General features: G+C 35.2%; 1 protein-coding gene across 8 annotated transcripts in view; it reads right to left on the bottom strand.

Moving 5' to 3' along the window:
• sema5a (sema domain, seven thrombospondin repeats (type 1 and type 1-like), transmembrane domain (TM) and short cytoplasmic domain, (semaphorin) 5A) overlaps positions 1–13,359 on the bottom strand; it is a 404,793-nt gene that overhangs the window by 121,055 nt on the left and 270,379 nt on the right. For all 8 annotated transcript variants that reach the window (XM_073940463.1, XM_073940461.1, XM_073940462.1 and 5 more), the window contains 2 exons: positions 11,350–11,485; positions 842–1,046 (listed from right to left, as the gene is read on the bottom strand). In XM_073940463.1, coding sequence (XP_073796564.1) covers positions 842–1,046; positions 11,350–11,485 — 341 coding nt within the window. The remainder of the gene's footprint in view (positions 1–841; positions 1,047–11,349; positions 11,486–13,359) is intronic.

Genomic DNA, 13,359 nt, shown 5'->3' with positions numbered 1-13,359 from the left:
GCTGTGTAGAAGTGTCTTGAAAATATCTAGTAAGATATTATTTACTGTAATCAGGTTATAATATTTTTGTAATAATTTCAGTAATAATATTTTTGTTAACATTATTATTATTATTATTATTATTATTATTATTATTATTATTATTATTATTATTATTATTATTAATCAAATATGTAGTAACTTGATATTTTTATTTTGTATATATTATTTTAAATAAATAAATAAAAAATGCAACAAATTAAATAAGCAAATAAGTAAATCAATAAATGCATAAATATTGTCACATTTATAACTTAGTAAAAACTTTTTTTTTACTTTTTTATTTTAAATTTTTTATAAAAATTAAAATTGTACATATTTATATTCATTACTTTTATTTCAGTTTTACTCACTTTAGTTGTAATAAAATGAAAAGAAAAAAATTTTTTTTTCTTAGTTACAGTTTATTTCTAATGACCAAAATGAACATGATAAAAAACATTTTATAACAACATTTTATAACTACAATTTTTACAACTATAATAACCAACAAGGTAAATTACAAGTAAATGTGTCTTTATCGCTGACTTCTTCTTTTCAACTTATGTGTCTTAGAGTCAGCTGAGGTAAAAAATGAGCTTCTATACACTCATTACTGTCCCAGCATCTGCAAAAACTAATGGACTCCATTAGCATTTCTGCAGCAAGAAGTGTGCTATTAGTAGCTCAATCATATACTGCACCTCCATTAACCTTCATCAATAAGGTACAGCACATCAGAAGCACTGCTTATTTTAGACTACAATAAACATACAGAAATAACAGAAATCTTCGTTTATGCAGATATGAGTTGATACAGTACCTGTTGCCAGATAAATGATGTGGTAAAGCATGTCTTTGCCCTGCACCACGTCCACAGCCACATGAGAGAAGCGCACATTGTCCTCCATGAAATACGGCACAGGAACCACAGGCTGCACCACCTCATGCATCAGGATGAACTTCTGAGCATCCTGCAGATTCCTCTCCGTTAAGTTCACATACGAGCCAAAATCTATAGTACCACACTGTGAAAAAAAAGAGAGAAATACAGATTAGACATGTGCAGAAATTCAATAATGCAAGGCATTGGAATAACAAACATATGATATTGTATGAACATGATATTGTTATGGACAAAATGCGATAAAGAAAGACTTAAGTGTATTACCTCTTCTATAAGACTTACAAAAAAAAAAAAAAAAAATTTATGAAAAGCCAAAAGTCTATAGCAGCCCTGTCAAATTCCCTACACAGTTTAGTTTCAGCCCTGCTCCAACACATGTAAGCTGTGGTCTCACTGGGCTTTTCTCCCCATAGACTTCATTTCATATGCACGCGAATGCGACAAACCGAAAACGCAAGTTTGTGCGACAAGTTTCGCAGTTTGCTGCATTGCTAAGTTCAAGCTTGTTGAACTCTGACCTGTGAAATCGTATCATGTGACTGCGTGAGACCAACCAATGGTCAAAACATGACCTCTCTGGACAGAATTTTTAAATATGGGCCAATTGCTCACTTTTTCAAATGTCTAATCATCTTGTTTAATCCCACCCCTTTTCGAAGCACTGTACTACAGAATTTTGCACACACAAAATCTAGTGTGACCGCAGAATTACCAGTAGGTTTCAAACAAACCTGAAGGGCTCAATTAGTTAGATCAGGTGTGTTTAATTAGGGTTGGGACTAAACTGTGCAGAGCTGCAGCCCGTCAGAAACTAAGATTAACCCCTGTGGTCTAAATATTGATATAATTGACACGTTTGGCTTCTCATAAAGTTGGTTTTTGTTTTATGGAATGAACAATACACTTTTAAGTCTTTCCTTTGTCACATTTTATTCATAATATCATGTATGTTCATTATAACATACTGTATAAAATCAGCATCAGTAGCTATGTTTCCATTCAAAGATGTAAATTAACTTTACGCACAAAACTGGGTTATTACATAAAAGACGTGCGAATAAAGCAGCGTTCCATCCAATAAGTCAAAGAGAACAAAATCATCCCTTACTGATTAACTGGTGGCAAATATCGAAAGTAAAAACGGAGTTTGCTGGGGTAGGACAAGCTGCATTAATCTTTTCTTTATTTAATAAATGACTTGCGCCTTAGAAAACAAATGCCTACATGCAATAAACACGTGCTGGTGTTTGAAGGTGTGAGACGTGGAGCACAGAATCGCTTTACAGTTCTGGAGATAATTATTATCATAATAACACTAATACTGAAATGGTTAAGGTGTTTTAGAATGACCAAAACAACATTTCAGATGTTTTAAAGTGTGCGCAGCCTGCTGGTTTGTCTATTTACACACGTTTTTACCATCACATGATCTCTTATAACAAAAATCACATTACTTTTTTTAATGAGCATACTGGAATTTGTTCGGTAAAAGTGTTTCTTTTAATCGCAGTTAATGCGCATCTTTTCTTATCGAAAAAAAACTTTTTCATGTTTTTTATGCACATTTTGAAAATGTATGTGCATCTTGGCTTTTCCATCAACCGTTTTTTATGGAATTAATGGGTGGAAACGTAGCCACTGTCCTGTCTTAATATTTAATAACTCATTACAATCACAGTTATACAAGTTTTTCTTTGATAATTTATGTACTGTAATATTAAAAACGATTCATTTGCATTACCAAATGAGACTATTGTAAGGTGTTACCTATTGAATGATACAATCCTTTTGAAGTTTCATTAGTTTTAAACATGTTAACCCTGAATATTTATGTACAATAAAGCAATACACCATATTTATGTTTTTATTTTAAAGTAACCCTTTTCTGCATCTTATATCAATTCTGTTACAACACAATATATCATGATAAATGTTTCAGCAATTAATGCAACAAACAATCTGATAACTTCATATAACTTTGGAGGCACATATCATTTAAAAAATGTTTTCATAACAATTAAATTGTATGAATTTGTACAAATTATCCACTTTTCAGACAATAATTGAAATAGTTAAGTTTCCCTTTGAGACCAGGCTGTGCAGATCTTAAGAAAAATAGACAAATAAATAAAAGTCTGAGGGGAAATACAAACATTACCCAAAAGTTCTTCTCAAATAGTATTTGGAAATCTATAGGAAAGGCCTGAGAAGCACAGCAAGCAGTTGTTTCCCAAAATGACTGTTTTTCTCCCTGAATAAGATTGTCTATGGAGAAACTAAATTAGCCGGCCTCAAAAAAAACCTGCACTCTCTCCTGGATCACATATAATCAACATCAATCAGCTGAAGAGATCAGTGCAGGCGCAGTTCTGCTCAAACCAGCCGCATGTTGGACTTTCAGAAACAGAAAACCCAGCAAGCCATTTTCCATCAATGCTGAAAACCATAAATCTGAAGCTCGTAAATCTTTGCCTCAACAACATGGACAAATGCTTGATGAAGATGTCACAGCAAGCTAGATAAAGTGGGGCTCGTGGAGCTCATGAATCCTTGTGCCTCAAAGAGAAAATGAATGTGAAGTAAAAGAGTTTTTTTTCTCTCCTGGAGTTCAGAAATGTAATTATCAGGTCATAGGGATCAGCTTTAATAAGCTGGATGAGAGAGTCTGATTCAGCTGATCCAAAAAAAGACACTCATGCTGATCAGACAGTTTTTAAAAGGTTTTAATATGGTAGTCAAGTCATTTTAAAGGGGTCAATACCAGCATCTGCTCCAAATTCTTAGATTTCGTGCTGAATTTCAACAGGTTGATCAGAGTGTATAATCGTTGCGATGTTGTTATTAGACAGACCCGTAGCGGGGGGTTATGGGTGGTTCGTAAGACACACCCCTAATTGACAAATGTCCAGAATTTGTCCCACACATGAGCTTATTTTGACTGCTATGCCATCATAAATAGTGAAAATAACCCATCGTAACAGGCTTTAGAACCAAGCAGAATCCTCTTTAGGCTGTCCCGTTGGTGTGAATTAATTTAATCAATTTTGGCTCATGCTAACAAATATGTTCATTTTACAATCTGACGTAAGAAATTTACTGGTAACTTTTATTCTATATCTTTTATAAATTTTTAGTAAAATTTAAAGTATGTCAGAAAGTGAGGTTATGACCATCCGACAAGCGAATGCAGCTAAAACTAATGCTTAAAATGTCACGAAATGTAGTATTTAAATCTTATAATTAAGTAATTAAACTATAAAACGAGGCAGATAACTGCAAAAAAGTCCACATTTTAAGAAAAAAGAAACACCCCTTTCACCAGGTTGGCTACGGGGCTGTATTTAATCAAAAAAGTTTTTAATACAATTTACTTTTTTTTTTTTTACATTCATTAGGAAAAATGTCTCTTCAATTTGGCATAGAAGATGTAAATAGAAGATTTTAATTGCACTTAATAAGAAAATAAGAAGAAAGATAAATAAATAAAAGTCTGTGGTAAAATACAAACATTAAATATGTAACAATTTTGAGAAAGCCGTTAAACTCACAGTTAAAGTTTATATGCGGAAAGACAATTGTAAACTTTGTTTCCTGCAATCTGAATTTATATCACATTTCTGTCGATTTCAAGTCAGGTTTTTTACAAATTTAACTGCTCTTTTTATTAATATGGAAGCTTTTTTTTATAGAAATTACAAATAATAACAAATACATAAATGGGACTTTTAATTAAACATTCTGACGTTTTTTATTTTTATAAAGAAATGTAATTACTGTTAAAAAAATACTTTTATGTAATTCTGACACAAAATAAACCACAATTATGAATAATAAAGCCTGAAAAGCAAGGAAGCCTAAATGCTTGCCAAAAACTGCCAAATAGAACACGTTTTATTTTTTACTTTAAAACTTTAATAAGCAATATGGAAATAGAGCAGTTAATTTTGTTAAGAAACTTGAGTGTATGAATGTTTCTCAGTACTGGGTTGTGGCTGGAAGGGTTTCTGCTGCATAAAAACATATGCTGGAATAGTTGGTGGTTCATTTCGCTGTGGCAACCCCTGATAAATAAAGGACTAAGCAGAAGGAAAATGAATGAATAAATTAAAAATTATGAGGCCAGAATTCAGCAGTTTCCCCCTCACAATTTAAAGTTTATGCAAATAAACCTTTCCTATTTGTCACTTTATTAAAAAGTCGCAGAAATCTTGTAATACCCTCACACAAGCACTTGTCAACACATGCATCTGTTGTTTGCATGTACTGTATATGCATGATTAAAAGAACGCATACTGTGCTGATGACGGAATTTGCACCACACTCAACAGTGCCCAGTGAAGAAAAAAAAAGTATAATTTGGCCCAAACTATTTAAGCAATTACCAGAAAGTTATGCTGAACACTTTAGATACATACAGCACATTTCTCCTCCATGCTGATCACTATGTTTGAGCATGTTTTCTGAAGAGAGTCTTAAAACCAAAAGCACTTCAGACTCATTGTGAAGTAGCTGGCAATCCTCCACAGGAGATGAATGCAGGTTTATTAGCTCTTATCATTGTAAATATCCTGCCAAAAATGTTATAAGCTGGAAACTGTATTAATAAATTCATGAGCATTACAAAGACATGGAAATGGAGGCAAATTAACAACCATGAGAGAGGCCTGCGGAACTGCGTTTCGATCCGTCCCCTCTTTATATCAAAGACAATATCAGACTCTTGTGTTTATGGGCTTTGGATAATGGAACAATGCTCATAAAATACGAATTACCTTCACCTCATATTACCATTTTCTAGAGAATAAGCACCGGAAACATCAGTCAACATCTCGTTTTAATTAGGAGCACATAGGTGGTATTTGAGGTAATAAAGTCAATTATTCTTTTGGTTGTTTACCACTGGAGCATTGCCAACAGAAAGCGACCTGGCACTTTTCACAAAATCAGTCTGGCATTTCGCATTATTTTTTTGATAGTAACCTAGAATTATTTATACATTCTTCCAAATTATGGTGATTTTTTTTTTTACCTGTTGCACTTTAGAACTTGTTGTTTTTAACAATTTACATTCAACGTCTAGGCCTGTCACAATAACCACTTATTGGTGTGCAATGTACTGTGCCAGAAATAATTGCCATAAACAATATTACTGTCATTTTAAGGCCAGATTATTTGTTATAAACTGCTTGGCAAAAAAAGGTGCTGCCTAGATTTATGCAAGCAAATACTAGTCTATGATTGAATCTTTATTGCAGTGCTTCACATGATTCTGGCTTGTGTTTGGGAACAACTCATCAAACATTAACTGATACAGTATGTAGATTTACATTTCTTTACATCCATTTTGGAAGATGTTCTCATGCTGTCATACTCCAAGATGACAATGTCAAAGCTCATCAAACTTAAATTGTGAAAATGTGTTTTATTTTCATACATTTCACACAAAATATACATTAATTTGTGAAACATTACTACTATATAAAATAGGTTTCCTTTTTGAAAATGTATTTTTACTCTTTTGATGGAAATGCAAAACTATTGACACATTATTATGCTGGCTTGAGAAAGCCAACATACTGTTATACTACATAAACTTCTACTTTTTTTTTTTTTTTTCTTCTGAGATTCATTTCTGTATGCATCTCCTCCTAGACTGTCATACTACAACCATTAAACTAACACTAAAACTCTAAACTGGTCTGACTCGGGTTGCTGTATCTTTTCCAACTGATCTGACTTACGGTTTTTCGAAACCCAGACAATTAAAAAAAGTCCCATTGACATAACATTGGAGCAAACTTTGTGACCTTCTAACTTTGTACCACACTTTCAAACAGACTTAAGGTTATGCTTATTTCACTCAGACTACCAATCTACCAACCACTGTTGATATTTAAACTTTTAACCACACCCTAGCAACCACTTAAAGCACCCTAGCAACTGTCCTATAGATTTCCATTGTAAAAAAAACTGCCATTGTGTCATAGAGCTTCCTTGTCTGCCTTTTCTATTCTATGTGTCTATGCTTACGTTGTGTCTGAACACATGGCTCAGCCTGTGTTTGTGTTCACCATGTGCCCCTCCATTCCTCCTTCCTTGTTTCCAGTTGCCACGCCCACTTGTTTATCCTTGACTTGTTCTCATAAAGCAGGTCGCACACCAGAAGCGCCGCTCGGCGCCGCGACACGGCGCGTACATGACAGTTTAAAGTATCACACACCAGACGCGCACATTCGAATGATATTTAACATGAAACTAATCAGATGGCGCTCTGTGGCGCGGCTGAAAAATGAACTGCGTCCTGAGCCGTCGCCGGGCGCCGCCGACAGCCGCCGACTTGCGGCGCCGGTGTGTGTATCCTGATAGAAACCTATGTTTAGAATTCTAAAATACATGGAGCTGCGTGGCGCTGCGCGGCGCGCCGCCGAGCGGCGCTTTTGGTGTGCGACCTGCTTAAGTCTCAGTGTTTAAACCTGGAGCCTGTTTAAGTAAGGAGGTTTAAACAACTGGGAGTTTAAACTTGAACTCTTAGTTGATTCACTGAGAGATTAAAAACTCAGAGTTTTCGGTTTCAGAATAGCTGATCTGAGTTAGATCAATCAACTTTGAGTAGACCAACTCAGAGTTAAGCGCGCACACCGTGACTATAAAAAGACATTATCAATGGAGCGCAGATATTACGAATGACAATGACAACATCTTAAAAAAAGAGATCAGCATTTCTTTCTCCGGCTGAATTTGATCTGCTCATGCAAAGTTATAGCAAATATGAGCGTATATATTTAAAAAGAAGCAACCATCAGTGAAACAGAGACAGTTAGCATGAGAAAACAGCTGCTCAAGTTAATGCGTAATTTTTAATTTAAAGTATTTAAATATTTAAGTATAATAAAATAAGTAATGTAATGTGTGACGTTTATAAAATGTTTCTAAACTTTTATACACGTTTATCAGTTTTAATAGATTTAACAGTGCACTTGTGTGTCTGCCTATTTATTGATCAAGTGATAGAGGTTGTTATAACATTAAGAAGGCAAGCAGTGCTAAAAATACTTTTTAGAAAGAATAATAATCCCATTAATCTAGTTACAGTACATGTCAAAGGTTAAACTAATTATTTATGAAAAAAGGACAAGCCATTCTCGTACGTGACTTTGTTCTGTGTGTGACAAAAATTTAGGCAATATCTGTTTCCATCAAAATATATTACATAAATTTGTGCAAAACTGGAATAACGCCTAAAAGATGCGAATAAAGCAGCGTTTCCATCCAACAAGTCAAAGAGAACAAAATCGTCACTTCATGATTAACTTGCGCCAAATATTAACAGTAAAAACAGAATTTACTGTGGTAGAAGAAGCTGCGCCAAATATTTTTTATTTAATAAATGTACTTGCGCCTCAGAAGACAATGCTGACACACAATGATCACGTGATCACTTGATACGCTCCAGACGCTCGGAGGTAATTAATAATATACATTAATACTGAAACAGTTCAGGCGTTTTAGAATGACCAAAACAACATTTAACATGTTCTACAGAATGCTCAGTCTGCTGGTTTGTCCATTCACACACATTTTCATCATCATCTCTAACAAACCTTTTTTTTAATGCACATACTGTAATTTGTTAAGTGTTTTCTTCGTAGTTTATGCGCATCTTTTCCAATCAAATAAAAGTTTAATCTACTCAGTCATGCACATGTTTTATTATGCGTTTTTTCTAAAGTTATGTGAATCATGATGTTTCCATCAATCGTTTTTATGCACATCTCCAAAATGAGCATTAAAATAGGTGTGTGGAGACGTAAGGCTAAGGGGAGAAATACCGCTTCATCTTTTAAAAAGGGGAGGAGACCGACAGAAACTCAGAGTTAAGAGAATAAAACCTGCTCCGGACCAGGTTGGATTCACAGAGTAAGTTTCCACAGTAACTGACTCTGAGTTAAAGTTACCTCTCTTTCAGAAACAGGCTTGACTTACCCTGCTTTGTCGAGTTTAACAAACCTGCCATTTTGAAACGGAAAACTTTGTTTGTCTCATTTCAGGGTTAAAATACTCTGAGTTTTCACTTAACCTCCTTTCTGAAACAGGCCCCTGGTCCACATGTTCCTTTCCTCCTTTATAGTGTGCTGTCTTCGGACCAGCATTAAAGCCACAGTACACAAAAACAGCAACAAGCTGTTTAAAGCTAAAAATTAGAAACTTCTGAAACCTATAATAAATAATGTTATGGGTATTTTAAGCCAAAAATTTACAGACACATTATGGAGACACAAAAGACTTATATTAAATCTGGAAAAAGGGGTAAAAAAATATGTGCCCTTTAAAACTACTTCAAACTTTCAGACTAGACTTTCTCAATTCACCATAAAGTTTGCCTTTGAACTTTACTTTTCTAGTTATTTTTGTGGTTGTTGTAAAAATTATAAATAAACAACAACAACTATTATCAATATTATTATTATTATCATAAATGTACAGCGAAGCCACGGGTAACAATGAAATATTAGTAAATCCAAAATGATAGCACAGACAGGGTAAAACAGGGCTCGTAACTCAGGAAAAACAAAAACAACATTACCACATCCCCAAACAACTTACAAACACAGGAAAAATTGTGTTTTATACACAGGGGCTAACAAGCTTACAAGGGAATGCGAGGGAGGAGGCAAAGGCTGGATCCGAATGCTTAGGAAGCTGACTTGTTTACTCACAGCCTAATCAGCCAGTGACCCTGGAGGTAGCGTTTGTGCAAAAAGGCACCTTGTAAAAGCAATTTCAGACAGACTTTTGAGACAACAGAATGGTTTAATCACGTACAACAAAACAGAGAGAGCTTCGGTGATAGCTAAGCAGACATTTCCTTACAACAATAGTAACCTCGCACTGGATAATGTTGATAAAAAAACACAAATTGACACCAAAGCAGTAATATAAGATGCCGGATATCAGGATTGTTGGATATCGAAGTCAGTGAATGAAACATCCATGCTGCCTTTAAAATGTGATCAGAAAAAGGTCAGATTTATGGGACTGTTTACACCCAAAATAACTGTGATCATGAAATGCACAGATGTAATTGCCCTCTAAAAATGCAATAAAGACAGATATATTATAAATCAAATTTTCAATTCGAATTGGCTCTACACTGTCTTTCCACTCCACCTATAGCTGGTGTGTGGTGAGCGCACTGGCACCATTGTCCTGTGGCTGCAGTCACATTATCCAAGTGATTGTTTAGCGCTTTGGGTGTATGGCCATACACAATTAATGCACTATATAAATGCACACATTACACATTACATTACATTACATAATTTTTGACTGGTCAAATTACATTGTTAAATTTACATTAAATGGCAGTTTTACCAGCAAAGGCATGTCACACTGTGATGGAGAGTAAAAATTAAATAAAAATATTGTTTCTCTTTCATTTACAAAAGCACAGTATTTTGCTTTTATCAAAGTATGTTATGCACAAATCAGTTTTAGGCTATAATGACAACAATCACGTAAGCCTGTCCTGCTACTGGAAAACGAGTGGTGTACAATACTTCCTGTTGCCTACACATGAAATAATGTGTGTGTCGAATTAGATTTATATTTTCTATGAAAATAATAATAATAATGAAATCACATGTGGTGTATCTGATGCTTTTGTTGACTTAACCCGGTAAACTTTGCATATAGCACGTAGATTTGAAGATCAAATTTTTATTTAAGACTATAGAATACACAAGACATATCGACATTTTGGAGAATTTGATGTTTCCCCTTTCAGACAGAATGCCCGGGCACACTGCCCGAGAGGTGTTTCAAAGATGGCTGCAGAGTGAAATTACTTGCCTTAAAGGCATTTTGTTTATATCCATTTAGCTTAGATAGATTTTTTAAGCCAAATATACAGTAAGTGGAACTTTTTTTATAAATCAGACAATTATCCAATCAGTGAAAACATGAAGCTGTAAACAGAGCTTTAGAGCTTTCAGAAGGGCCCAATAAAAAACTAGGAAGTCAAACGATCACTATCACTAGGGAAGAAAACAAATAGCAAAACTCAACATAAAGCAACAAAGACTGACAGTTTACAACTGTAATAGCATATTTGATGTGCTATATTATCAATCTTTTTTTCATTCAAAAGAAAAGTTGTATAGTTTTATCTAATATTGAATTAAAAAGCAAATCAAGCCGCTAATATTGTTCATCAGGTCTAAAACCTAATCTTTTCAATTGAGTCCAAAATTAAACTATTAAGAATGACCTCCTGATGATGATCGGTGCTCTTTGAAGGTCAAGCACCTTCTTTCACTGACCGTTTCCAGTTTCAAGCCTTAATCTGTAGCCTATTTGTGCAAAGTGCCACTTAACTCTTAAAGCAGATGGAGCGAATGCATGGCTGTCATTTTCCGGGTGCTTACCTGGAAGTCGGGGTTAGGATTGGGGTAAGGAAGCCAAGCAGAGCGCGAGTTCTCTTGGTACTTGAAAGGGCCGCTGAACACTTGGGTAATAGCGCTCAGATTGAAGGCACACACTGCTGAGGCCGCAATACTGTTACTGAGATTAGAAGAAGCAGATCGTCAGCACACACACGCACACACATAAAACGCTTTTTTTACTGACAATCATTAAAGCATAGTAGATCATAATGTGAAAAATGGATCTGTCAATTGCTGAATGAGACACAGTTCTCACACTTGAAGAAAGATAACAGTTGCTAAGCAGAAAAAGAGATAGGAAAAAGAGGCTAGTGTAGAGTATTAAAATAATTGTTCTCATTATTTTTATGTAATAATCATAAAAAATCTGTGCTATTAATAATAACATTTTGCTGATGGTTCTGTTTGAAATAATGGGCCCAAACCAGACTTATGTGGACATTTAATAATAAATAAATAAATAAATAAATAAATAAATAAATAAATAAATAAATAAATAAATAAATAAATAAATTTTAATAATAAGAATAATAATTCCTAACATTTATTTTTAACATTTATAGCTTTTATTTGTGGACACTTAAACCACTTTACACATTTTTGGGGGACTCTCCTCATCCACCACCAGTGTGCAGTATCCACCTGAATGACGTAACGGCAGCCATATTGCACCAGACCACACACCAGCTCACTGGTGGAGAGGAGACATGAAGTGTGATGGAGCCAATTATGATATGGGGCTGGTTAGAAGGCCATGATGGACAGAGGCCAGTGGGTAAATTTGGCCAGGATGCCGGGGTTAAACCCCTACTCCGTTTTTCAAAGAACACCCTGGGATTTTTAATGACCACAGAGAGTCAGGACCTCCGTTTAATGTCTCATACAAAAGCCAGTGCCCACTGAGCAGTATAAAGTTCCCTTCAATATACTGAGGCATTAGGACCCACACAGACTGTAGGTTGAGCGCCCCCTGCTGGTCTCAATAACACCATTTCCGCCTGCAACCCATGTAGTCTCCCATTCAGGTACTGACCGGGCGCAGATATTTGCTGATACAATAGTAAATGTTTGGAATATGTTTACATCAGTATTGAGTATTGTTATATATATTTGAATTGTAGAGATCATGCTTTCCACAAAAAATATAAAGCAGCACCAGAGGTGGGTAGTAACGAGTTACATTCACTTCGTTATATTTACTTGAGTAAAATTATTGTGTAACGTGTACTTTGAGTACATTTAAATATGAGTACTTTTACTCTTGCTCAAGTAAATTATTAGAGAAAAATCATTACTCTTACTTCCATACATTTCGCAGCGTTCCTCTGTTACTGTCAAATGGTAATAAATATGATCCATATGTTTTGTTTGCAAATATTGCGAGGCGCTGCATTGGAGAGGTTGTGTCACGAGAGGTTGCTATAGAGATGATGGCTGACGAGGGAGACGTGCGAGTTACACTGTGGTCATGCCATGGCCATCTGCGGTTCCGAGAAGGACGGACATTTTTTAACAAAATCATATATATATATATATATATATATATATATATATATATATATATATATATATAAAATTTATAATTAGCCCCCTGTATATTTTACCCCATCTCTGGGAAACATCCACACACATTCATTCACACACATGCACACACCACGGACAATTTAGCCTACCCAATTCACCTGTACCGCATGTTTTTGGACTGTGGGGGAAACCAGAGCACCTGGAGAAAACCCATGCGAACACAGGGAGAATATGCAATCTCCACACAGAAACGCCAACTGACCCAGCCATGGCTCGAACCAGCGAACTTCTTGCTGTGAGTGGACAGCACTACCTACTGCGCCACTGTGTCACCCTATATATTCGTTTTCTTGTCGGCTTAGTCCCTTTATTAATCTGGGGTCGCCACAGCAGAATGAACCGCCAACTTATTCAGCAAGTTTTTTTACGCAGCGGATGCTCTTCCATCTGCAACCCATCTCTGGGAAA

The sequence above is a fragment of the Danio rerio genome, chromosome 24 (assembly GCF_049306965.1).
Source record: "Danio rerio strain Tuebingen ecotype United States chromosome 24, GRCz12tu, whole genome shotgun sequence".
Lineage (NCBI taxonomy): Eukaryota > Metazoa > Chordata > Actinopteri > Cypriniformes > Danionidae > Danio > Danio rerio.
The sequence above is the reverse complement of the archived record's forward strand: the minus strand, read 5'-3'. Positions and strand labels throughout refer to the sequence as shown.